Here is a 25,206-nt window from a genome sequence, read left to right on the forward strand (position 1 = left end):
TCTAATAAGAAATCTTTGGTATACACAACCTTTTATCGAGAGGAAAAAAATAAGGTTGTGTTTCATGAAGAACGTCTGTTTTCTATTAGTTCAAAATGATCTAGAACAGGGGTGCCCAAAAGGTCGATCGCGATCTACCAGTAGATCACAAGGGCAATGCAAGTCGATCATGGAGCCCATCCCGGGCTCCGTAATAGACTCATAAGAACATAAGAAGCGCCATCTCCGGATCAGACCTTCGGTCCATCAAGTCCGGCGATCCGCACACGCGGAGGCCCTGCCAGGTATACACCTGGTTTATTTTATAGCCAACCATACTTTATATGCCTCTCTCAAGGAGATATGCATCTAGTTTGCTTTTGAAGCCTAGGACTGTCGATTCTGCAATAATCTCCCCTGGGAGAGTATTCCAGATGCCAACCACTCTCTGTGTGAAGCAGAACTTTCTGACATTAGTCCTGAACTTGTCCCCCCTTAGCTTCATTTCATGTCCTCTTGTCCGTGTCAAATTGGACAATGTAAATAATCTTCTCTGCTCTATTTTGTCGATTCCTTTCAGTATTTTGAAGGTCTCGATCATATCCCCACGCAGTCTCCTTTTCTCAAGGGAGAACAATCCCAGTGTTTTAAGTCGATCCTCATATACCAGTTTCTCCATACCCTTCACTAGTTTGGTTGCTCGTCTCTGCACCCTCTCCAGCAGTTTTATATCCTTCTTTAGGTAGGGAGACCAATGTTGGACGCAGTATTCCAAGTGGGGTCTGACCATTGCCCTATAAAGCGGCATTATAACTTTCTCCGATCTACTCGAGATTCCTTTCTTTATCATGCCCAACATTCTATTTGCCTTCTTTGCCGCTGCCGCGCATTGTGCTGACGGCTTCAGGGTCCTATCTATCAGTACACCCAGATCCCTTTCTTGTACACTTTTTCCCAGACTTGCACCTGACATTCTGTACTCATATTCCTTATTCTTACTGCCTAAATGCATTACCTTGCATTTCTCCACGTTGAACTTCATCTGCCATTTCTCCGCCAATTTTTCTAACCGACACAAATCGCTCTGGAGTTCCTCACTATCCTCCTGCGATCTGATTGCCCGGCAGAGTTTTGTGTCATCTGCAAACTTGATTATCTCACTGGATGTTCCGTTTTCCAAGTCATTGATATAAATATTAAAAAGGATCGGTCCAAGTACTGAGCCCTGGGGTACACCACTAGTCACTATCTCCCAGTCGGAGAACTTCCCATTAATGCCCACTCTCTGCTTCCTGTTATCCAGCCATTTGCCTATCCATCTTTGTATATCTCCCTCTATGCCATGGCTTTGTAGTTTCCTGAGAAGTCTTTCGTGTGGAACTTTGTCGAACGCTTTCTGGAAATCCAAGTATATTATGTCCACCGGCTTTCCACTATCAATTTGATCGTTCACGGTCTCAAAGAATTGGAGTAAATTCGTCAAACACGATTTCCCTTTCCTGAATCCATGTTGACTGGGTTTCATCAAGTCGTGTGTGTCCAAGTGCTGAACTATGCTATCCTTGATCAGTGATTCAATCATCTTGCCTGGGACAGACGTAAGACTCACAGGTCTATAATTGCCCGGTTCTCCTCTCGATCCTTTTTTGAAAATTGGCGTGACGTTCGCTTTCTTCCAGTCGTCTGGTATCTGACCAGTTCTGATTGACAGGTTTGCAAGTTTTTGCAATAACTCTCCGATTTCAACCTTCAATTCCTTCAAGACTCTTGGGTGAATTTCATCCGGTCCAGGGGATTTGTCACTTTTAAGTTTGTCGATCTGGTAGTATATCTGATCTAAGTTCACTTCAACTGTGGTGAGGCTGTCCTCTATTTCTCCTGTAAACAGTTTCTCCGCTTCAGGTATTGTTGAGGTGTCCTCCTTCGTAAAGACGGACGCAAAGAAGGAATTTAGTTTGTCTGCGATCTGTTTATCTTCCTTGATGTACCCTTTTCTTCCCTTGTCGTCCAGGGGTCCCACTGCCTCTTTTGCAGGTTTTTTCCCCTTCACGTATCTAAAGAAGGGCTTGAAGTTTTTGGCCTCCCGGGCTATTTTTTCCTCATAGTCCTGTTTTGCATCCCTCACCGCCTTGTGACATTTCTTCTGTTCATCTTTATGTTTGTTCCAGGCTTCGGTTGTCTTTGTGCATTTCCATTTTTTGAAAGAGTCCTTCTTTTCTTTTATGGCTTCCTTCACCTGTATGGTAAGCCATGCCGGTTTTCCTTTGCCTTTAGTTCTCCGATCTTTAGAAATCCTCGGAATGTAGAGATCTTGCGCTTCTGCAATAGTATTTTTCAATAGGCACCATGCCTGATCTACTGTTTCAAGTTTGTCCACCATCTTCTCGAGTCGTTTTGTTACCATGGCTCTCATGCAATCGTATTTACCCTTTTTAAAGTTTAAGGTGGTGGTTAAGGTTTTGGCATGTTTCCCTTTCCCGATGTCCAGTTTAAAGTTGATTACATTGTGATCACTCGTTCCCAGTGGAGCCATGACTTCTACTTCTGTTATCGGTCCCATGAGACCATTTAGGACCAAGTCCAAGGTGGCGTCGCCTCTTGTCGGCTCTTTTACCATTTGCTCCAGGAAGCAATCCCCTAGCACCTCCAGGAACTTTGCCTCCTTGCCGCAGTTGGAGGCTCCTAGTTTCCAGTCTATTCCTGGGAGATTGAAGTCTCCCAATATAACTACATTGCCTGTCTTGCATACTTGTTTGATTTCCTCCATCATTTCTGAGTCAGTGTCTTCCGCCTGTCCTGGGGGACGATAGTAAAGGCCAATTTTTGTATCTGCGCCATTTTGACCAGGAATTTTGATCCAGAGGGACTCCAGCTTCTCTTTCCTGTCTGTTGTAATCATTCCAACAGAATCTATTCCTTCCTTAACATATAGGGCAATACCTCCACCTTTCTGCCCTTCTCGATCCCTTCTATATAGTTTGTATCCCTGTAGTACTGTGTCCCATTTGTTTTCTTCATTCCACCATGTTTCTGTTATGCCAATGATATCCATGTTCTCATGTCTTGCTATCGTCTCTAGTTCTCCCATTTTCTTTCCTAGACTTCTAGCATTTGTATACATGCATCTAAGTTCCCTTCGTGTTACCTTTTTGGACCTTCTACTCTTGGCTGTCCTTACAGTTTCATTTACGGTATCCTTTACTGCTCCTGTGTTATCTCCCATGTTTGCTGTGTGGTCATCCCCTCCTGTGTCTGAGTTGTCCCTTCCTGCTTGTTCTCCTTTGTTGGCTGTGAGGTTGACCTCTCTTGTGTATGAGTAGTAGTCCTTTGTTCCTACGTCGGGGCATCCTGTTGTCCGTACCATCGACCGGTGGTCGACTGTCGGCTTTCCCCTGTCCTTCAGTTTAAAGCCTTCTCTATTGCTTTCTTCATGTTGCCTGCCAAAACTCTTGCTGCCTTTGCGTTCTCCCTGCTTCCCCGATGCTGCAAGAGCTAGGCGCGTGCAGCCACTGCACAAGCGCCGGGTGCACAAGACTGTCGGAAAGGAAGTTCCAGGCCAGCCAATCACTTCCTGGCTACAGCTCTTGTCTTGTTTTTCACATTGGATTTTTGCAATTGGAAAATCAAATCCAATATATCATTAACGACTGGACCCTTGAGAAAGGTTTGTTAGCTGAAACACAGCCCTTTTTGGTCTGTTAGTTTCTATTACGTTTGATGTGGACATATCCCTTTCATTGTTTGAAGATATTTTGAAGAAATAAAGGAAAGTTAAGAACATTGTGTTTCCTTCACAGTTTGTTTCTTTTTGGATTGCTCCTTGCTCTGTGGAACATTGGGTCTTCTTGTGCTGCTTTATGGAGCAGCTGGTTCAGGAATTGGTTTGGGAGGTAATGAATCAGGGGCCACTTGATAACAGTGACCATAACATGATTAGATTTGATATAATCCCTGGAATAAGTTCACACAGGAAATCCAATACAACAGCATTTACCTTTAAAAAAAGGTGACTATATAATAACATGAGAAGAAAGGTGAAAAAGAAACTTAGAGGAGCAGCTGCAAAGTTCAAAAATTTACATCAGGCATGGATGTTATTCAAAAATACCATCCTGGAAGCCCAGGCTTGATATATTCCATGTATTAAAAAGGGAAGAGAACAGAGTGGTTAAAGAGTGAGGTGAAGGAAGCTATTAGAGCCAAAAGAGAAACCTTCCAAAAATTATAGACCGGTGTGCAAATAGTGTGCAAACTCATGGAAACACTAATTAAAAGCAAATTGGACACGATCTTGAATGAAGGGAATCTTCGGGATCCCAGTCAGCATGGATTCACCAAGGGTAGGTCCTGCCAATCCAATCTCATCAGCTTCTTTGACTGGGTAACAAAAAAGTTGGACTTGGGAGAGTCTTTGGACGTCGTGTACCTGGACTTCAGTAAAGCTTTAGACAGTGTCCCACACAGCAGGCTGCTAAGCAAGATGGAATCGATGGGGTTAGGAGAGACACTAACTGCATGGGTCAATGATTGGCTGAGTGGCAGACTTCAGAGGGTGGTGGTTAATGGTACCCTCTCTAAAACATCGGAGGTGACCAGTGGAGTGCCGCAGGGCTCGGTCCTGGGTCCACTCCTTTTCAACATATTCATAGGGGATCTGACTCAAGGGCTTCAAGGTAAAATAACACTATTTGCCGATGACGCCAAACTATGTAATATAGTAAGTGAATGCAGTTTACAGAATTATATGGCGCAGGACCTGCTTACATTGGAAAGTTGGTCCTCAACCTGGCAGCTAGGCTTCAATGCTAAGAAATGTAAGGTCATGCACCTCGGAAGCGTAAATCCATGCAGGACGTACTTCTTGAATGGAGAAACTTTAACTAGGACTTCAGCAGAACGAGATTTAGGAGTAATCATCAGTGCAGACATGAAAACTGCCAATCAAGTGGAGAAGGCTTCATCTAAGGCAAGGCAGATATTGGGTTGTATCAATAGAAGTTTCGTCAGCCGAAAGCCTGAAGTCATAATGCCGTTGTACAGGGCCATGGTGAGACCTCATCTGGAGTACTGTGTGCAATTCTGGAGGCCACATTACAGTAAAGATGTGCGCAGAATTGAATTGGTTCAACGGACGGCCACCAGGATGATCTCGGGGCTCAAGGGTCTCTCGTACGAAGAGAGACTGAACAAATTGCAGCTCTACACTCTTGAGGAACGTAGGGAGAGGGGAGACATGATCGAGACATTTAAGTACCTCACGGGACGTGTCGAAGTGGAAGATGATATTTTCTTTCTCAGGGGACCCTCGGCCACAAGAGGGCACCCACTCAAACTCAGGGGCGGAAAATTTCATGGCGACACCAGAAAGTATTTCTTCACAGAGAGAGTGGTTGATCATTGGAACAAGCTTCCAGTGCAGGTGATCGAGGCAGACAGCGTGCCAGACTTTAAGAATAAATGGGATACCCATGTGGGATCCCTACGAGGGTCAAGATAGCTAGAGGACATAGCTAGAGATTCGGAGCTCTGGGAAAGAGGCTGAAGCAGACAGGAGCACAGGTAGTATTCTCTTCCATTCTTCCTGTTAGGGGCAGAGGAAGGGACAGGGACGAACGCATCCTGAAGACGAATGAGTGGCTACAACGATGGTGCCAGGAGATGAACTTCGGATTCCTGAATCACGGAAAGACACTGCAGGGACTACAGGGACCTGACGGACTCCACCTGACCAACAGAGGTAAGAATGTCTTCGGACACAGACTAGCCCGCCTACTTCGAAGGGCTTTAAACTAGGTAAGTCCGGGGTGGGTACCCACTTTTACACCGGAGCAGTAAGTAACTATCCTGATGTGGAGAACCAACACTACGCTTCTAAGTCTGAGGTAAGTACCCTTATTGCAAAAGAATCGCTAGGAGACACCTTGACTCAAATGGGGGGCTCACTACAGGAGGTTAGTAAACAGAAAGAGTGGAGAGCTATGTATGTTAACGCACACAGCCTAGGGAATAAATTTCTAATGCAGATCTAGACATAGTTGCAATATCCGAAACATGGTTCACAGACTCTCATGGGTGGGATATAACTATACCAGGGTACAACCTGATTCGACAAGACAGAGAGGGTAAGTTAGGAGGTGGGGTAGCACTATACATCAAAGAAAACATTAAGACAACCAGGATCACGGATGTCAAGTATACTGGGGAATCTATCTGGGTAAACCTGGCCAGAGGCGGAGAAAAATGCCTGTACCTTGGTGTGATATACAGACCTCCAAGACAATCGGAGGACAAGGACGCAGAACTAATTGAAGACATTGAGAATATCACCTTACGGGGGGAGGCTGTACTATTAGGAGACTTCAACATGCCTGATGTAGACTGGAACACACTATCAGCGACAACTTGTGATAGCAGGAGGATATTAACGTCCATGAAGGGAGTACGGCTCAAACAAATGGTACTAGAGCCCACTAGGGCCCAGGCCATCCTGGACCTGGTACTTACGAACGGGGAAAGCGTCTCAGAGGTCTCGGTGGGAGAGACGCTAGCCACCAGTGACCATAACACGGTATGGTTTAACCTTAAGAAAGGCTTCCCTAGATCACTAATAAAAACAAGGGTACTCAATTTCCGGGGCACTGACTTCGCACGCATGGGAGATTTCGTCTATCAGACGCTGCAGGTTCAAGAAGTAACTACTAATGTGGAGGCTATGTGGTCAACCTTGAAATCGATCCTTCATGAAGCAACTATCCGCTACATAAAATCGGTAACCAAACAACAAAGAAAAAAGAAACCCCAATGGTTCACAGATGAGGTATCGTGCCTCGTCAAGGAGAAGAAAAGAGCATTTCTCTCATACAAACGCACCGGGGAAAAAGAAGCAAACATTGAATACAGGAAAAAGTCTGCAGCGGTCAAAACAGCAGTCAGGGAGGCCAAAATTCGTATGGAAGAAACTCTAGCAAAGAACATCAAGAAAGGGGACAAATCCTTCTTCAGATACATTAGCGACAGGAAAAAGAACGCAAACGGGATAGTACGCCTTAGAACACCAGACGGGAATTATGTAGAAACAGACTCCGATAAAGCCAAACTACTGAATGATTACTTCTGTTCAGTCTTTACCTGCGAAGCACCAGGGCACGGGCCTCGGCTAGCAGCAAAGCAAAGCATGGAAGACCCATTTCAGAAGTTTGAGTTCACACCAGCTGATGTTTACAAAGAACTGTCAAGACTCAAGGTGAACAAAGCCATGGGACCGGACAATCTGCACCCAAGAGTGCTCAGAGAGCTATGCGATGTTTTGGCGGAACCATTAGCAATACTCTTCAATCTCTCCCTAAGTACGGGGAGAGTCCCCCTGGACTGGAAAACTGCCAACGTGGTTCCTCTGCACAAAAAGGGCTGCAGAGCAGAGGCCGCAAATTACCGACCAGTAAGTCTCACATCAATAGTGTGTAAACTCATGGAAACTCTACTTAAAGGGAAATTAGACACGATATTGGATGAGGAGAATCTGAGGGATCCCTGTCAACATTGATTCACTAGGGGCAGGTCATGCCAGTCCAATCTCATCAGCTTCTTTGATTGGGTGACAGGAAAGCTGGACTCGGGAGAGTCTCTGGACATAGTATACTTGGATTTCAGTAAAGCTTTTGAGAGTGTCCCACACCGTAGACTATTAAACAAGATGAAATCGATGGGGTTAGGTGAGAAACTAACGGCGTGGGTCAACGATTGGCTGAGTGGAAGACTTCAGAAAGTGGTGGTCAATGGCACCCTCTCTGAGACATCGGAGGTGACTAGCGGTGTGCCGCAGGGCTCAGTCCTGGGACCATCCCTTTTTAACATATTCATAAGGGACTTGACCCGAGGGCTTCAGGGTAAAGTAGCGCTGTTCGCCGACAACGCCAAACTGTGTAATATAGTGGGTGGAAGCAATCCCACGGATGGTATGACGCAGGATCTGATCAAGTTGGAAAAATGGTCCACGACATGGCAGCTGGGCTTCAACGCTAAGAAGTGTAAGGTCATGCATCTCGGCAGCAGAAATCCATGCAGAACATACACCTTGAATGGAGAAACACTAGCTAGGACTTCAGAGGAACGGGACTTGGGAGTGATCATCAGTGCAGACATGAAGGCTGCCAAACAAGTGGAGAAGGCCTCATCCAAGGCGAGGCAAATGATGGGATGTATCAATAGAAGCTTCGTCAGCCGCAAACCTGAAGTCATAATGCCACTGTATAGAACCATGGTGAGACCTCATCTAGAGTACTGTGTGCAATTCTGGAGGCCACATTACCGTAAAGATGTGCTTCGAGCTGAGTCGGTCCAGCGAATGGCCACTAGGAAGGTCTCTGGACTCAAGGGTCTCTCATACGAGGAAAGACTGGGCAAATTGCAGCTGTACTCTCTAGAGGAGCACAGGGAAAGGGGTGACATGATTGAGACTTTTAAGTACGTCACAGGTCGTGTCGAGGTAGAAAACGATATATTCCTTCCCAAGGGACCCTCGGTCACAAGGGGGCACCCGCTCAAACTCAGGGGAGGGAAATTTAGAGGTGACATCAGGAAGTATTTCTTCACAGAAAGAGTGGTAGATCACTGGAACAAACTTCCGACGCAGGTAATCAAGGCCACAAGCGTGCTCGACTTTAAGAATAAATGGGACATCCACGTGGGATCCCTACGTGGGTCGAGCAGCACTCAGACTTAATGGGGTGGGTCGGTAGAGTGGGCAGACTTGATGGGCTGTAGCCCTTTTCTGCCGTCACCTTTCTGTGTTTCTATGTTTCTAAGATAAGGAAATTGGGTCATTAGGGCATAGACAGGGGGTGGGTAAGCAGAGTGGGCAGACTTGATGGGCTGTAGCCCTTTTCTGCCGTCATCTTCTATGTTTCTATGATCTGATTGAAAATAATTGTAAACAGCACAAGGAATGGCAAGTCATAAGGAAAGCAAAAAAGACCTTAAAAAGAATGGAAATTGGTCAAACTAGAGGATATAAATTGGGGTCAAAGGGTGGTAGACTTAAGAATAATGTTAGGAAATTCTTTTTCACGGAGATGGTGGTGGATGCTGAGGAGATGGTAGAGAGGAAAACTGTGATGGAATTCAAATAAGCATAGGATGAACACAGAGGATGCTAATTAGAATATGAATGGGCAATCTTTTAGAGTCTAAATCCTGCAAAGGAAATGGTTTGGATAGGATGGAGTAAGTTTCAACAGCACTGCCAGTATTTGGAACCTAAGGACAGTACTAGGTAGACTTCTATGGTCTATGGCCCAGAAATAACAAAGAAAAAGACATTTTAATACATATGATTACAGGGCATACTGCCATCATTTACTATGTTACTATGAAAAGAAGATTGCCCTGGAAGCAAAAACACACAGTAAAAACTTTTTTAGGTACTGTATTTTTCGCACTATAAGACGCACCTAGGTTTAGAGGACGAAAACCAAGAAAAAAAAAAATTCTGAACCAAATTGTGTACTAATATATTTAATAAAATATAGCAGGCTCTGCACCCTGTCCCCCTCTCCCTGCCAGGCTCTGCACCTGTCCCTCCTCCCTGTCAGGCTCTGTACCCTAAAAAAATAACTGTTTTTAAAAGATTAGATGTGAGAAGGTGGGAGGAAAATGGTTGATTGTAAACATGTGTAAGTTTAATGTGCCTTTATTGTATAATTATATGCTACATTTATTGTATTGCACTAATGAAGGTTTGAAAATTAATAAAGATTTAAAAAAAGTGCTGAAATCAACACAATTTATCCCTCTGTAGACACAGTAATGGAGTTGGTACAATATTGTAGGTGCACAAGTACTCACACAGCTGGCATCTTATTTGCATATAATCTGATGTCCCGTGTACTGTAAAATTTTAAATATAAGCAGCTGGCACTGGTTCCTTTTCCATTATGTCCCAACAGCATCCGTTTATCAATAAAGTGATATATTGAAATAAACTCATAAGCTGGAGAACGAGGGGGCACTCTCTAAAGTTAAAAGGGGATAGATTCCATTCAAATGTAAGGAAGTTCTTCAACCAGAGAGTGGTAGAAATCTGGAACGCTCTTCCACAGGCTGTTATAGGGGAAAGTACCCTCCAGGGATTCAAGAAAGGGTTACATAAGTTCCTGCTGAACCAGAACGTACGCAGGTAAAGCTATACTCAAATAGGACACTGGTCTTTGATCTAAGGGCTGCCATGTGAGCGGACTGCTGGGCACGATGGACCAATGGTCTGACCCAGCAACGGCAATTCTTATGTTCTTATTATAGACATAGAATTATCGTATACTAGGCTCAGACTTTTCTGGGAGAATATCTCACATGTTCATGTCAACTACATCTGTGCATTCTTTTGTTTTTGCTTGATTGAAATATGAATGATTTACTTCCTCAAGACGGAAAACAGCACAACTTCAATGAGGAAACCGACAGGTCAAAATAAATGTAGTAAATCATGCTTCTAGCCAGGGCAGCCCTGTGCAAAAGAAACGAGGCTCAAGGACTTCCTCCGATCTGCACACGTGAAGAGGCCATCTCATCATGCTTCCAGCCAGGGCAGCCCTACACAAAGAAAATGAGGCGCGAGGAGTTCCTTGGACCTGCACGCGTGATGGGGCCGTCTCATGCGCACATGGACCAAAGCCGAGACTTCATAGCCCAGGAAGGTAGAAGAGCGACGGGGGAGGGGAGATTAGGGATGGGAGGGATGAGATATATTAGGCATCATAATTTATTTAAAATTCTTAGCATTTGTCATGAAATGAGATATAAAATGAGTTAATGTATTGATTTGTATACAATTGTATAACTTAGATTGTTTTTAATTGCATTATTTTTCAATTTAGATAAAAAACAAAACCGCTGACGTCAGCATCGGATCGCTTTTGTCTGGGATTTTTCTATGGGCTCTCAGCTGACGATGAGGGGTCAACCTGTCAGTAGCCCCTACCTTAACCCCCCCCCCCCCCCCCCAATGTCTCTCCCATCTTCCATGTTAAAAATTTGGTATATTCGCTCCATAAGATGCACAGACATTTCCACCCACTTTTAGTGGGAAAAAGAGCGCGTCTTATGAAACGAAAAATACGGTATATTAGAAAGAATACAGAAGAGAATCGATTGGACTGCTAGATGATAAAGGGATAAAATGGGCTCTCAGGGAAGACAAGGCCATAGCGGAGAGATTAAATTAATTCTTTGCTTCGGTCTTCGCTGAGGAAGATGTGGGGGAGTTACCGGTATCAGAAATGGTATTCAGTTCTGATAAATCAGAGAAACTGAAACAAATTTCTGTAACATTGGAAGATGTAATGGGTCAGTTTAACAAATTAAACAGTAGCAAATCACCTGAACCGGATGGTATACATCCCAGAGTGTTGATAGAATTGAAAAATGAATTTGTAAAGCTATTAGTAATTTTTCTCTAAAACCCAGCATAGTACTGGAAGACTGGATGGTGGCCAATGTGACACCGATTTTTAAAAAGGGTTCCAGAGGTGATCCGGGAACGTATAGACCAGTGAGTCTGTGCCAGGCAATATGGTAGAGACTATTATAAAGAACAAAATGACAGAACATATACATAGGCATGGATGAGAGAAAGCCAACATGGATTTAGTCAAGGGAAATCTTACCTCACCAATCTACTGCATTTCTTTGAAGGGGTGAATGAAGATATGGATAAAGGTGAGCCAATTGATTTCATTTATTTGGATTTTCAAAAGTTTGCACTTGATAAAAGTACCTCATGAAAGATTTCTGAGGAAATTAGAGAGAGTCATGGGAATGAGGTAAGGTCCTATTATGGATTAAGAACTGGTTGAAAGAAAACAGAGAGTAGAGTTAAATGCTCAATATTCTTAATGGAGAAGGGTAAATTGTGGCATTCCCCAGAGGTCTGTGCTGGGACCAGTTTTTAAACATATTTATCAATGATCTAGAGAAGGGAATATAACTAGTTAGGTAATAAAATTTGCCAATGATACAAAGTTGTTAAATTGCAAGAGGATTGTGAAAAGTTGCAAGAGGCACATAAGCATTGCCTCTGCCGAGTCAGACCATAGGTCCATCACGCCCAGCAGTCCACTCCCGCGGCGGCCCCCCAGGTCAATGACCTGTAGTGATCTATTACTCAAGAGCATTTTGTCTTGTATAGTAATCCTCTAATTGTACCCCTGGATTCCCTTACCCTTCAGAAACTCGTCCAATCCCTTTTTGAAACCCAAAACCGTACTCTGCTCAACCACCCCCTCTGGAAGCGCATTCCAGATGTCCACCACCCTCTGGGTGAAGAAGAACTTCCTAGCATTTGTTCTGAACCTATCTCCCTTCAATTTTTTTGAGTGCCCTCTAGTTTTTGTTGCCCCCGCCAGACTGAAGAATCTGTCTCTCTCTACCTTCACTATACCCTTCATGATCTTATAAGTTTCTATCATATCCCCTCTAAGTCTCCGCTTTTCCAGGAAAAAGAGCCCCAGCTTCTCCAGCCTCTCAGCATATGAGAAGTTTTCCATGCCCTTTATCATTTTTGTTGCTCTTCTCTGGACCCTCTCGAGTATCGCCATATCCTTCTTAAGGTACGGCGACCAGTACTGAACGCAGTACTCCAGATGCAGTCGCACCATTGCCCTGTACAGCGGGAGGATAACTTCCTTGGTTCTGGTAGTGATACCTTTTTTGATAATGCCCAACATTCTGTTCGCCTTTTTTGAGGCTGCTGCGCATTGTGCTGCCGGTTTCATTGTTTTATCCACCAAAACCCCAAGTCCTTTTCTAGGTTGCCTTTTCCCAATGTCATCTGAGGCTGGACATCAAAATGGCAGATGACATTTAATGTGTGCAAGAGCAAGTGAAAAGTGTTGTATGTGGAAAAGAGGAACCCAAACTATAGCTACATGATGCAGGGTTCCACACTAGGAGTCACATAAATTAAAATGTGTAAAATGCCTAATGCATATTAACACATTCATGCACATTAGTAAACCTAAGATAGTGGAGGATGATGTGTACAATCACAAAGCACGTCAAAAGGATTCAAACCCTGGCTTCCTTGATGTTCAGTCTACTTGTACTAGGATGTGACAGAGCTGTTGCCTACCTTCAGGTCTGTATTGTGCCAAGATTGTGACTGTCTGTCCTGCCCGTTTCAATGCTGCAGCTGCCTGCTCATGGGTTGCATTCCGCAGGTTTACACCATTCACCTGAAAAAGAAATAATGATTTACTCCAAATCTTTTCTCCAAGGCATTACACAAACTAGAATGTATTTATGTTCTTATTTATGGAAACTGCTTAGAGTTTAGGCGGCATATAAAATTTTTAAATAAATAAATACATTTATGATATTGTGTATTTGACAAAGCAATTCCCATCAGTTCTGATATCATCATATGGCCCAACCAACTGCAAATGAAGGAGTAACTCATATTTAACATCACTTCATCAAACTTCCTTTTCTAGAATTTTTAGAATGCAGACATTATTAACAAACATGAATTATAAAATTCCCTGGCAACTACAGGGGAATGCAGACACTGAACATGGTAATGTTACCAACACAGAAATGCTCTGGTATAGCTCAAGATATCTTCTGGAGTCTTCCTGAGTACATGCAGGAATTCCCGTGCCAGCAATTACTCCTCCCCTCTGGCAGTCAGTTTTTCAGTATTGCTGCTGGAGGTGGTTCTCATCACAAAGACCCAAATTTAAAAAAATAGGTAGTGCAGGGATGAACAAAATCAGGCAGATACAGTACGGTCTCTTATTAAAAAATAAGCTGGGGAGAGGAAGCGATGTCATGCCATAGAATGGCCACCTTAAGTAGGAACTCTGGCTCAGGAAAGTTAAAATGTAGGTCCATCCTAGCAGAGAATGAAGCAGAGTGTTCTATTAACTGCTGGAGTGCAGTAAATCTAGCAATTAAGATGGTGACTATGAAGGCACTTTATTGTGCCTAACGCCACTGCATGTCAGAAGTGACATTAGGCATTGTAAAGTACCTCCTTAGCCACAATTCAAGTGAAAAGTTGGTGCCGGAACTGTAGGCCTTGAAAACTGTGCCCTATATCTGGTTGCTGTACCTTAAGAAGGATATGGCGTTACTCGAGAGAGTTCAGAGGAGAGCGACATGTCTGATTAAAGGGATGGAAAACCTTTCATACGCTGAGAGATTGGAGAAACTGGGTCTCTTTTCCCTGTAGAAGAGGAGACTTAGAGGGGATATGATAGAGACTTACAAGATCATGACGGGCATAGAGAGAGTAGAGAGGGACAGATTCTTCAAACTTTCAAATAAAAGAACAAGAGGGCATTCAGAAAAGTTGAAAGGGGACAGATTCAAAACGAATGCTAGGAATTTCTTCTTTACCCAACGTATGGTGGACACCTGGAATGCGCTTCCAGAGGATTTAATAGGGCAGAGTACGGTACTAGGGTTTAAGAAAGGATTGGACAATTTCCTGCTGGAAAAGGGGATAGAAGGGTATAGATAGAGGATTACTGCACAGGTCCTGGACCTGTTGGGCCGCCACGTGAGCAGGCTGCTGGGCACGATGGACCCCAGGTCTGACCCAACGGAGGCATTGCTTATGTTCATAAAGCCATGGTTCTATAAACAGTGTCACTGTGTAACCGACGTACAATCAGCGACCAATTTTTGGGTTTCTGTCAATGACGGTGCAATTTATAGAATCCGGGCCCTAGAGCCTTCATTCCCAACTACCCAAAGAATTTCTTCTATTTTTATTATCTTACATAAACTTAGTCTAATTATCAAAGAAACTGTCCTTGGCCAGGTGCCACAGCCACAGATCTCTCTACAAAGCTAGTATGTATCCTGAGTTCAGTCTCAGGAATCAAAACCAATATGTTCTGCCACCAGTCTGACGATATCCTCGGTTTTCCTGCTGATAGTCAAAGATATCTGTATATATGGTTTTCTAGATCTAAAAGCAATGATTAGATTAAAAATATGATTTGTAGATATTAACAATAATACCATTGACCCAAACAGTTAATAAATAAAAGGATGTCTAGTCTGTAGATTAGCTCACCATAATGAGCCAAATTTCTAACCTCGGTTTATATTTGAGTCAGCCCCTCCACCCCCACCCTCTTTGCACATACCAAAATCTGCACTAGAGTAGACACCCAGGATGGTATGAATAGCATGAAGAAAGATCTGTCGAAGCTTAAAGAATGGTCTGAAATTTGGCAGCTAAAATTTAATGCTAAGAAATGGAATGTCATGCATTTAGGCTGCAAAAACTGAGGGAATGATACAATTTAGGGCAGGGGTCTCAAAGTTCCTCCTTGAGGGCTGCAATCCAGTCGGGCTTTCAGGATTTCCCCAAAGAATACGCATGAGACCTATGTGCATGCACTGCTTTCAATGCATATTCATTGGGGAAATCCTGAAAACCCGACTGGATTGCGGCCCTCAAGGAGGGACTTTGAGATCCCTGGTTTAGGGGGTGAAGAACTTATGCGCATGAAAGAAGAGTGGGACTTGAGTGTGATTGTATGTGATGATCTTAAGGTGGCCAAAGAGGTTGAAAAGGTGATGGTGAAAGCTAGAAAGATGCTAGGGTGCATAGGGATAGGTATGGCCAGTAGGAAAAAGGAGGTATTCATGTCCCTGTATAAGACTTTGGTGAGACATTTAGAATATTGTGTACAATTCTGGAGGTCACACCTTCAAAAAGATTTAAAAAGGATGGAGTTGGTCCAGAGGAAGGCTACTAAAATGGTGTGTGGACTTAGTCATAAGGCGTAAGGGGACAGACTTAAAGATCTCAATTTGTATACTTTGGAAGAAAGGCGGGAGAGGGGAGATAAGATGGAGACATTTATTTTTAAATTTTATTAACTTTTTCAGAATCATTACATACAATCCCATAAAATACAAGGAAAATTGTATAATTGAAACAAAAAAAATTAAAGAAATAAATTTTCATCATTTGGAAAAATCATCTAGACCTCTTTAAGGTGGAAATCCATAAAACAAACAAAAAAAGCAAATTATACATAGGAAATAAGCAGGATAAATATCCTAAACCTCATAAATGGCATCATTTCAAATTGAATACTCCTGATTTTGTTAAGACTTTATTTTCTGTTTCTATCAAAAATCTCTCTAGATGTAGTGGGTCACAAAAAATATAATCTTTACCCTGAGATTTATTTATTTATTTTTTTAAATTTATTTAGATTTCTATCCCGTTCTCACGGGAGCTCAGAACAGGTTACAATTGACGTTTATAGTAAAGTTACAGGTCAAAAAAATTATAGGTATTCAAAGAAGAGGCAGGTGAGGGGACGTAGAAAGAGAAGGGGAGGGGAGCAAGGGAAGGGAGGAGGGCAGAGGTAGGGGAGCAGGGAACAGGAGATGGAGGAGAGAGGAGTAAGGAAGGGGAGCTAGGAGGAGTCTATTAGCACTGTTCAGTTGAAGAGATGAGTCTTCATTGTTTTCCAAAAGGTCATCAGCATGTCTTGTGATCTTATCTGGGCAGGCAATTGGTTCCAAAGACAGGGGATGAAATGGCTTTATGAGCGTTTATGAGCCGTTTCCATTTGGAGGGATGTATAGTTGTCTCTGCTTTAGAGCAGAGTGGGCGGGCTGGAGTGTATTGAGGGAGTTTGGATGTGATATAGGGAGGGGTGATGAGGTGGAATCTCTTGTAAGCCATAACAAGGGCTTTGAACACACAGCGTTTGTTAACTGGAAGCCAGTGTTCTGCATGGAGGGCTGGGGAGATGGGGTCGTGGTAATCCAGGTCATGTAGGAGGCGGATCGCAGTGTTCTGGACTCGCTTGAGTTCTTTGACGGTGATTCCATTGAATATGGAGTTACAATAGTCCATTCTGGAGAGTACATAGGCATAGAACAGTTGAGCTAGGGCAGGTTTAGTGATATACTAAACATTTACAGGGAAATTTAAGAAGAAAAAAAAAAGTAGCATTCAAGGCTAACAATCTGGGCTTCAAAGCCAAAAATGCCTTCCACTGCAGTTTATTTATTTATGTATATACCACTTATATCCTAAGTGGTTTTACATTCAGGTACTTTATCATATTTCCCTATCTGTCCCGGCAGGCTACGTCGGGAAACAATATTACGCTGGCTCCTCAAAAATCCTGTTCTTTCTTTTTAAAGTATAATTTCATTGTCAGTGATTTATCTCCTTCATTAAGACAGGTCACCAGAAGGGTTTATCTAGTCTGTATCGTATCTTGTGAGTCTTCAAGGAAAGCAGTTAAATCCAATTCTGAAGATAACAGAGTATCAACCCCTTGGTCTCCTGGGAGCCTTTTCTTAGTTGAAATATAATAACATTTCAAAAACGTTAATGTGGTGGCGTTCTCTATACCTAGAATCTCTTTGAGGTACTTCCTCAACAGGATGTCAGGTGAAAGCAAATTTATAATAGGAAAAATTAATAAATCTCAAGTTTCTAGCTCTATCAGCATTCTCAAGCATTTCCATTTTAAAATGTAAATGATATGAATCTTTTATTGCTGAAGCTGAAACAGCTTGTAGAGCTGAGACTTGAGATTCTACCACTGCACATCTTTTGTCTAGTAAAGTAACACTGGAATCAACATTCATAAATTTCTCCACTACTTCTTGTGAGAAAACCTTATTCTGTGAATTAATTGTTCTTAACATTCCCTCCATCTTTTAATTAATGTCCCAAACATCTTTAAGAGTAACATCTTGCTTCTTATCAGGTTCAGGGATGCTCAATTGAGGCTCTACAAAATCCAAAACTTGAGGCATTTTAGTAAATATCAATTTAGTATTATCATGTAAAGCCTCATGAGGCTCGAACTCTGATTGAGGATCTTGTAATAAGTTCCTCTCGTCGCAGAGTCCTGGGGGAGGAGGAGGAATATGGTTTTGGTGGTGGGGGGGGAACAGTGAGGCCTCCAAAAATAAGGAACTCTGAGTTTGATTTAAACCACCTGATACTAAATGGTGATCCAAAGGACCTTTCAGTACTGGGGTAGAGATCTTATTTTTTGCTTTGCAGTTCCCCATAATCTAGGTCACAGTTCTTCAACCGCCAGTCCGCAGACCGGTGTCGGTCCGCAGAAAATTCCTGCCAGTCCGCACAGGACCGGCAAGATCGAGGAGCTGTAGCCAGGGCCGGAGAGATAATGGGGAGCCTCAGACTGTGCTTTCTCTCCTCCCAGCGGCTCTCCTTACAAGCGCAGCGATTCAGGAAGGAAGCCTTGGAGATTTTGCTGAGCCGTGCCGCCTCTGATGATGCAACTTCCGCTTTCCTCAGAGGCAGTGCGACCCAACAAAGGACCCGAGGCTACCTTACTGAATCGCAGCGCTGGCAAGTAAGGAGAGTTGCTGGGAGGGGAGAAAGCTGCTGGGCATGGTGAAAAAAAAAGAAGGGACAGCTGTTACTGGACCTGGAGAGGGAGGAGAGATGCTGCTGGGAGGGGAGGAGGGAAAGGAGTCTGGGAAGCTGCTGGGCAAGTGGAAAAAGGGACAGCTGCTACTGGACCTGGAGAGGGAGAAGGAGAGATGCTGCTGGGAGGGGAGGAGGGAAAGGAATCTGGGAAGCTGCTGGGCATGGTGGAAAAAAAAGGGATAGCTGCTACTGGACCTGTAAAGGGAGAAGGAGAGATGCTGCTGGGAGGGGAGGAGGGAAAGGAGTCTGGGAAGCTGATGGGCAAGTGGAAAAAGGGACAACTGCTACTGGACCTGGAGAGGGAGAAGGCGAGATGCTGCTGGGAGGGGAGGAGGGAAAGGAGTCTGGGAAGCTGCTAGGCATGGTGAAAAAAGGGACAACTGCTACTGGACCTGGAGGAAGGGAGAAGGAGAGATGCTGCTGGGAGGGGAGGAGGGAAAGGAAAGGGAAGAGAGTTACTGCTGGACAGGGGGAGGAGGGAAGGGAGAAGAAAAAAGGAAGGAAAAGGCTTGCAGGGAGATTAGAGGAGGGGAAGGGGAGAGACAGGAATGAGATGGGAAGGGGGGGTCAGCAGAGAAATTGAGAGGGACAAAGATGCTAGATCTGGTGTAGGAGAGATAAAAATGAAGAGAGCAGTGAAGCTGGAATGAATCATGTAAAAAGGAGAGAGGGACATAGGCTGGATGGAAAGGGGAGGGGGGCATAGAAAGAAGACAAATACTATATGGAAGGGGGAGAGGTCAGACATAGATGGAAGGGGCAGATGCTGGATTGAAGAGACAGAGAGGGCAGACGCTGGAAGGAAAAGAGTGAAAAGAAGATGAAAGCAGAAACCAGAGACAACAAAAGGTAGAAACAAATAATTTTATTTCTATTTTGTGATTAGAATATATCAGATTTGAAATATATATCCTGCTAGAGCTGGTGTTAGACATAACTGGGGACTGCAAAGTCCAGGCAGTGACTTAGGGCTCTCTCTGACCAGGGGGGCAGTTGCCCTAGTTGCACTCCCCTAACCCTATTCCTATTCCTGCTATGTGTGACTGCGGTATTCTGTTAGCATGATATTTCTGTGTAGCATTCTGTAATAAATTTGGCTTTTTCAGTTTTCTTGATAGTAGAAGGGATATATGTGAAGGGGAGGGGAGACAGGGATTTTGTTGATCCTTGCTCTATTATTTGTATTTATAAAATGACAATTGTACAGAATATTGTTTCTTTTTATACTTAAATAAAATACATTCAGTATAAAATCATAACTGAGGCTTGTGCGGATGGGATCAGATGGTTTGCGAGGATCGAGCTCGCGGAAACGGGGTTTTTAAATTTCAGTCCTAGTAGTTTGCCGGTCCACAAAATAATTTTCTTTTCCCCGCCGGTCCATAGGTGTAAAAAGGTTGAAGAACACTGATCTAGGTAATTATTAAGAAGTACCTCTTATTACTTCACATTGCTCCACAGTGTTCCAAAGGGCAGGGCATGCCTTACTGAGCACGCCCTGCGTCCGTACATCACAGAGGCACAACTTTCTTATAGAGAGTCACAAAGCCCCTGATGTCACTGGAGGAAGCCTTGTCTTGCCTGCTGAAATCAGCAGTCCAGAGAAGGCCCGACACTGGCCCAAGTACAGTCGTGAAAAAATTAGGACACCCCATGAAATATTCAGTTCTTTGTTAAGAAATGTTCACATATCAATGGTTACTGCGGATGGGCAGACTAGATGGGCCATTTGGCCTTTATCTGCCATCATGTTTCTCTGTTTCTAAATCTTTTTTTTTATTATTTATCTCTGGAAAAGAAAGTGATGTAAACAACAAAAATTTCCTTGATTTACTCATGAAACAAAAGATATCCACAAAAATCTGTAGTCTAGCTGAGGAATAAATTAGGACACCCCCACATATCCTACCACTTAAAGTGGCTCAAATCACACACAGGTGTATCACATCAGGTACATATGATTAGAATGTTATTCAGCATTTTAGAGGTTTGTCCTACTTAAACCTCATACATTTAGGGCTAGATTCACTAAGCAAACTGATTGTGACCCTCTGACCAGATTCACTAACCTCTGTGCTGATCATCCTCCAATCCATGCATGCAAATGAGGAAGAAGGTCATTGAAATGATGGCAAGCAGCAATTCACAAACAAAAACCTGCAACACCGACTGGGCTGACTGATCACAAACAAGCGACTGCTGGGGACCAGTTATTCACTGCTTTCTGACTGCCATCTCCTGGCTCTGGCTGCTGTATACCCCGATTTTCCAGCTCTTTGCCCCCAACTCTCCTGTGCTCTCTGCCCCGATTTTCTCCTGCTCCTTGCCCCGACTCTGCCTTTTTCTCTGCCCCCAAATCTGCTCTCCTGCTCCTTGCCCCGACTCTCTGCCTTTTTCTCTGCCCCCAAATCTGCTCTCCTGCTCCTTGCCCCGACTCTCTGCCTTTTTCTCCTGCTGCCCTGCTCTGCCCCGCCCCGAATCTCCTCTCTTGCTGCCCAAATCTGCACGGCTCTCTGCCCCAAGCGCTGCCCTGGCCTTCCCCTGCAGTGCGAGCCAGTGGTTTTAATCTGCAGGTTTAAAGCAGGTTAAAACCACGGGCTCACTGGGCTAGTAAAAGTTTTTTTTAAAAAAAGTCATGGCTCATAGACACATGCGCAAACTATCTACAGATGGTCTGCGCGTGCGTTGGGATCGCACACTAGCGATCTGTGCGCTCGGATGGGGGCGTTCCTCCAATCGCCTTCATTTTAATTATTTTGTTTGGTGAATTGGTCAGGCCTGCACGGATCTGGCACGAAGAATTAGGTTAATGAATCTAGCCCTTAGTTTGGTGTGCTCATGACTGCTGTGGTGAGAGTGAACACCATAGTGAGATCAAAAGAGTTGTCTGAGGCCTTCAGAAAGAAGATTATAGCAGCTTATAAGTCTGGTAAGGGCTTTAAAAAGATCTCAAAAGAATTTGATATTAGCCATTCCAAGGTCTGGAAAATAATGTACAAGTGGAGGATTTTCCAAACAACTGCCAACATGCCCAGGTCTGGCATTCCAAGCAAGTTGATCCCCAGAGCAGACCGCAAGATGCTAAAAGAAGTCTCCAAAAACCCTAGAATGTCATAATGGGACCTACAGCAGGCTGTTGTTACTGTTAGAACATAAGCAATGCCTCTGCTGGGTCAGACCTGAGGTCCATCATGCCCAGCAGTCCGCTCACGCGGCGGCCCAACAGGTCCAGGACCTGTCCAGTAATCCTCTATTTATACCCTTCTATCCCCTTTTCCAGCAGGAAATTGTCCAATTCTTTCTTAAACCCCAGTACTGTACTCTGCCCTATTACGCCCTCTGGAAGTGCATTCCAGGTGTCCACCACTTGAGTAAAGAAGAACTTTCTAGCATTCATTTTGAATCTGTCCCCTTTCAACTTTTCTGAGTGTCCTCTCGTTCTTTTATTTTTCAAAAGTTTGAAGAATCTGTCCCTCTCTACGCCCTTCATGATCTTATAAGTCTTTATCATATCCCCTCTAAGTCTCCTCTTCTCCAGGGAAAAGAGACCCAGTTTCTCCAATCTCTCAGCGTATGAGAGGTTTTCCATTCCTTTTATCAGACGTGTCGCTCTCCTCTGAACCCTCTCGAGTAACACCATATCCTTCTTAAGGTACGGCGACCAATATTGGACGCATTATTCCAGATGCGGGCACACCATTGCCCGATACAATGGCAGGATAACTTCTTTCGTCCTGGTTGTAATACCCTTCTTGATTATACCTAGCATTCTATTTGCTTTCTTAGTGGCCGCTGCGCACTGTGCCGTCGGCTTAATTGTCATGTCCACCATTACCCCCAAGTCCCTTTCTTGGGTACTCTCATTCAATAACATCCCTCCCATCGTATAGTTGTACCTCGGGTTTCTGCTTCCCACATGCAATACTTTACATTTCTCAACACTGAACTTCATCTGCCATCTCACTGCCCATTCCCCTAGTTTGTTCAAGTCCCTTTGCAATTTTTCGCATTCCTCTTTAGTCCCAGCTCCACTAAATAGTTTTGTATCGGCCCGCAAATTTTATTATCTCACACTTCGTCCCTGTTTCTAGATTATTTATGAATATATTAAATAGCAGTGGCCCGAGCACCGAGCCCTGCGGAACACCACTCGTGACCCTCATCCAGTCCGAGTAGTGGCCCTTCATCCCTACCCTCTGTTTCCTACCCTCCAACCAGTTTCTGATCCATCTATATACGTCTCCGTTCACCCCATGGTTCTTCAGTTTCCGGAGTAGACGCTCGTGAGGCACCTTGTCAAAGGCTTTTTAGAAATCAAGGTATATGATGTCTATTGGGTCTCCTCTGTCTATCCGTTTGTTAATTCCTTCGAAGAAGTGCAATAAATTAGTTAGGCACGATCTCCCCCTGCAGAAACCATGTTGGCTTGTTATCAGAAGTTCGTTTCTTTCCAAATGTTCATCGATGTTTTCTTTTATCAGTGCTTCCGCCATTTTCCCCAGAACAAAGGTCAGACTCACCGGTCTGTGGTTTCCCGGGTCACCTCTTAATCCCTTTTTAAAGATGGGCGTGACGTTGGCTATCTTCCAATCCTCCGGGATCACGCCTGTTTTCAGGGATAGGTTGCAAATTTGCTGCAGTAGTTCCGCTATCTCCTCCTTTAATTCCTTCAAACCCCTTGGATGGATTCCGTCCGGACCCGGGGATTTGTCAGTTTTAAGTTTTTCTATCTGCCTGTGTACATCAAGGCTCACTTCCATGGATGTTAATTTTTCTGCTTGATTTCCAGGTTCCGGTATGTTGGTTGTGTCTTCGTTTATAAATACAGATGAAAAGAACATGTTAAGTCTTTCCGCGACTTCTTTCTCCTCCTTCACCGCTCTCTTCCTGTCTCTTCGTCCAGCGGTCCCACCTCCTCCCTAGCTGGATGTGATGTGAAAGTGCATGCCTCTACAATCAGAAAGAGATTGCACAAATTTAATTTGCATGGATGGTGTGCAAGAAGGAAACTTTGCTCTCTTAAGAGAAACATCAAGGCCAGACTGAAGTTTGCCAGAGAGAACATTGACAAACACCAGGACTTCTGGAATAGTGTTTTATGGACAAATGAATCTAAAATTGAATTATTTGGACACCAGAAAAGAGAACATGTTTGGTGTACACCAAATATAGCATTCCAGGAAAAGAACCTCATACCAACTGTGAAGCATGGAGGTGGAAGTGTCATGGTTTGGGGATGCTTTGCTGAATCAGGACCTGGCCAGCTCACCATCTTAGAATCCGCCATGAATTCTACTGTGTATCAGAGGGTGCTTTAGGAACATGTGAGATCATCTGTAAGAAAATCTTTTAACGGTTCCATCTCTCCATTTTATTAGCACTACACAAACAACAAACTTCTCCATCACAGCCCCATCTCTTTGGAGCTCATTATCCCTGGAACTACGGGATGAACACATGCTACATCGATTCTAAGGAAAACAAAACGTTTGTTTTTAAAGATGCATTCAACCTCTAATGCACTTACCTTATGAAACATTTATCTTCATTTCTGCTTTGGTTATCAGATGGGATCCCCCTTCCTTTTGTTTTTTCCCAATAGGGCTCTCTTTCCTATTTTATAATGTACTTCTTTACCTTAATCCTATCGTTCCAGTAGGTCCTGTATGTTTTAATGTATGGTACCCCATTTTATTATTTTTATTATATACAAACCGCTTGAAGACTGATAGGCAGTATATCAAATTTTTATTAAACTTGAAACGTGAAAATTAAAGCTGAAGCGGAACTAGACCCTGCAACATGACAATGACTCAAAACATACCAGTAAATCCACCAAGGATTGGCTGAAAACTAAGAACTGGAGAGTCCTGGAGTGGCCAAGTCAAAGTCCTGATCTTAATTCCATTGAGGTGCTGTGGGGTGATTTGAAATGGGCTGTACATGCAAGAAACCCCTCAAACATCTCACAGCTGAAAGAATTCTGTATTGAGGAGTGGGCCAAACTTTCCTCAGACCAATGTCAGAGATAGCTATAAGAAGTGTCTCACTGCAGTTATTTCAGCCAAAGGGGGTAACACTAGATAGTAGGGTGTCCTAAATTATTCCTCAGTTAGCATATACTTTTTGTTGTTTGTTGTTTACCTGCAATTACATCACTTTCTTTTCCAGAGATTAAAAAAAAAAAAGATTTGACATCAATATGTGAACATTTCTTAAGAAAGAACTGAATATTTCATGGGGTGTCCTAATTTTTTCACCTGACTAAATGGAAAATCTCAGGCAGTCTAATCCCCACTCAGGTACGCCAAGAAACAACTTCCACGATGATAAAGACGTTTAAATACCTATAAGGAAGCTCTGGAATGAGAGGGCTTAGTATGAAGTTAAGAGATGATAAGCTCAGGAGTAATGTAAGGAAATACTTTTTTACAGAAAAGGTGGTAGATGCTTGGAACAGTCTCCCGAAAGAGGTGGTGGAGGCAAAGACTGTCTAAATTTAAGAAAGCCTGGGATAAGCACATGGGATCTCTTAGAGAGAAGAAGAGATAATGGTTACTGCGGATGGGCAGACTGGATGGGTCATTTGGCCTTTATCTGCCATCATGTTTCTGTGTTTCTTTGAGTGTATGCAGTATTAACATTATCTGTCCGCATAATACATTCCCTCGCCAAGTTACTGGATCAGTCTTAATTTAATACCCTTGTGCATTCATTGGTTATTTCATGCCTAGATTACAGTAACACACTATATAAAGGCATCTCCAAGAAAGAAATAA

General features: G+C 43.6%; 1 protein-coding gene and 1 long non-coding RNA gene across 2 annotated transcripts in view; one reads left to right on the plus strand and one right to left on the minus strand.

The window, feature by feature from the left end:
* The window catches only part of DLG3 (discs large MAGUK scaffold protein 3), a 490,171-nt gene that overhangs the window by 236,069 nt on the left and 228,896 nt on the right, over window positions 1-25,206 (minus strand). Inside the window, exon 10 of the mRNA XM_033945041.1 lies at window positions 13,103-13,205. Coding sequence (XP_033800932.1) covers window positions 13,103-13,205 — 103 coding nt within the window. The remainder of the gene's footprint in view (window positions 1-13,102; window positions 13,206-25,206) is intronic.
* Window positions 1-25,206, plus strand: part of LOC117360747 — a 76,426-nt gene that overhangs the window by 13,729 nt on the left and 37,491 nt on the right. The gene's annotated exons all lie outside the window — the stretch shown is intronic.

The sequence above is a fragment of the Geotrypetes seraphini genome, chromosome 5 (genome assembly GCF_902459505.1).
Source record: "Geotrypetes seraphini chromosome 5, aGeoSer1.1, whole genome shotgun sequence".
In the NCBI taxonomy this organism is placed as follows: Eukaryota; Metazoa; Chordata; class Amphibia; order Gymnophiona; family Dermophiidae; genus Geotrypetes; species Geotrypetes seraphini.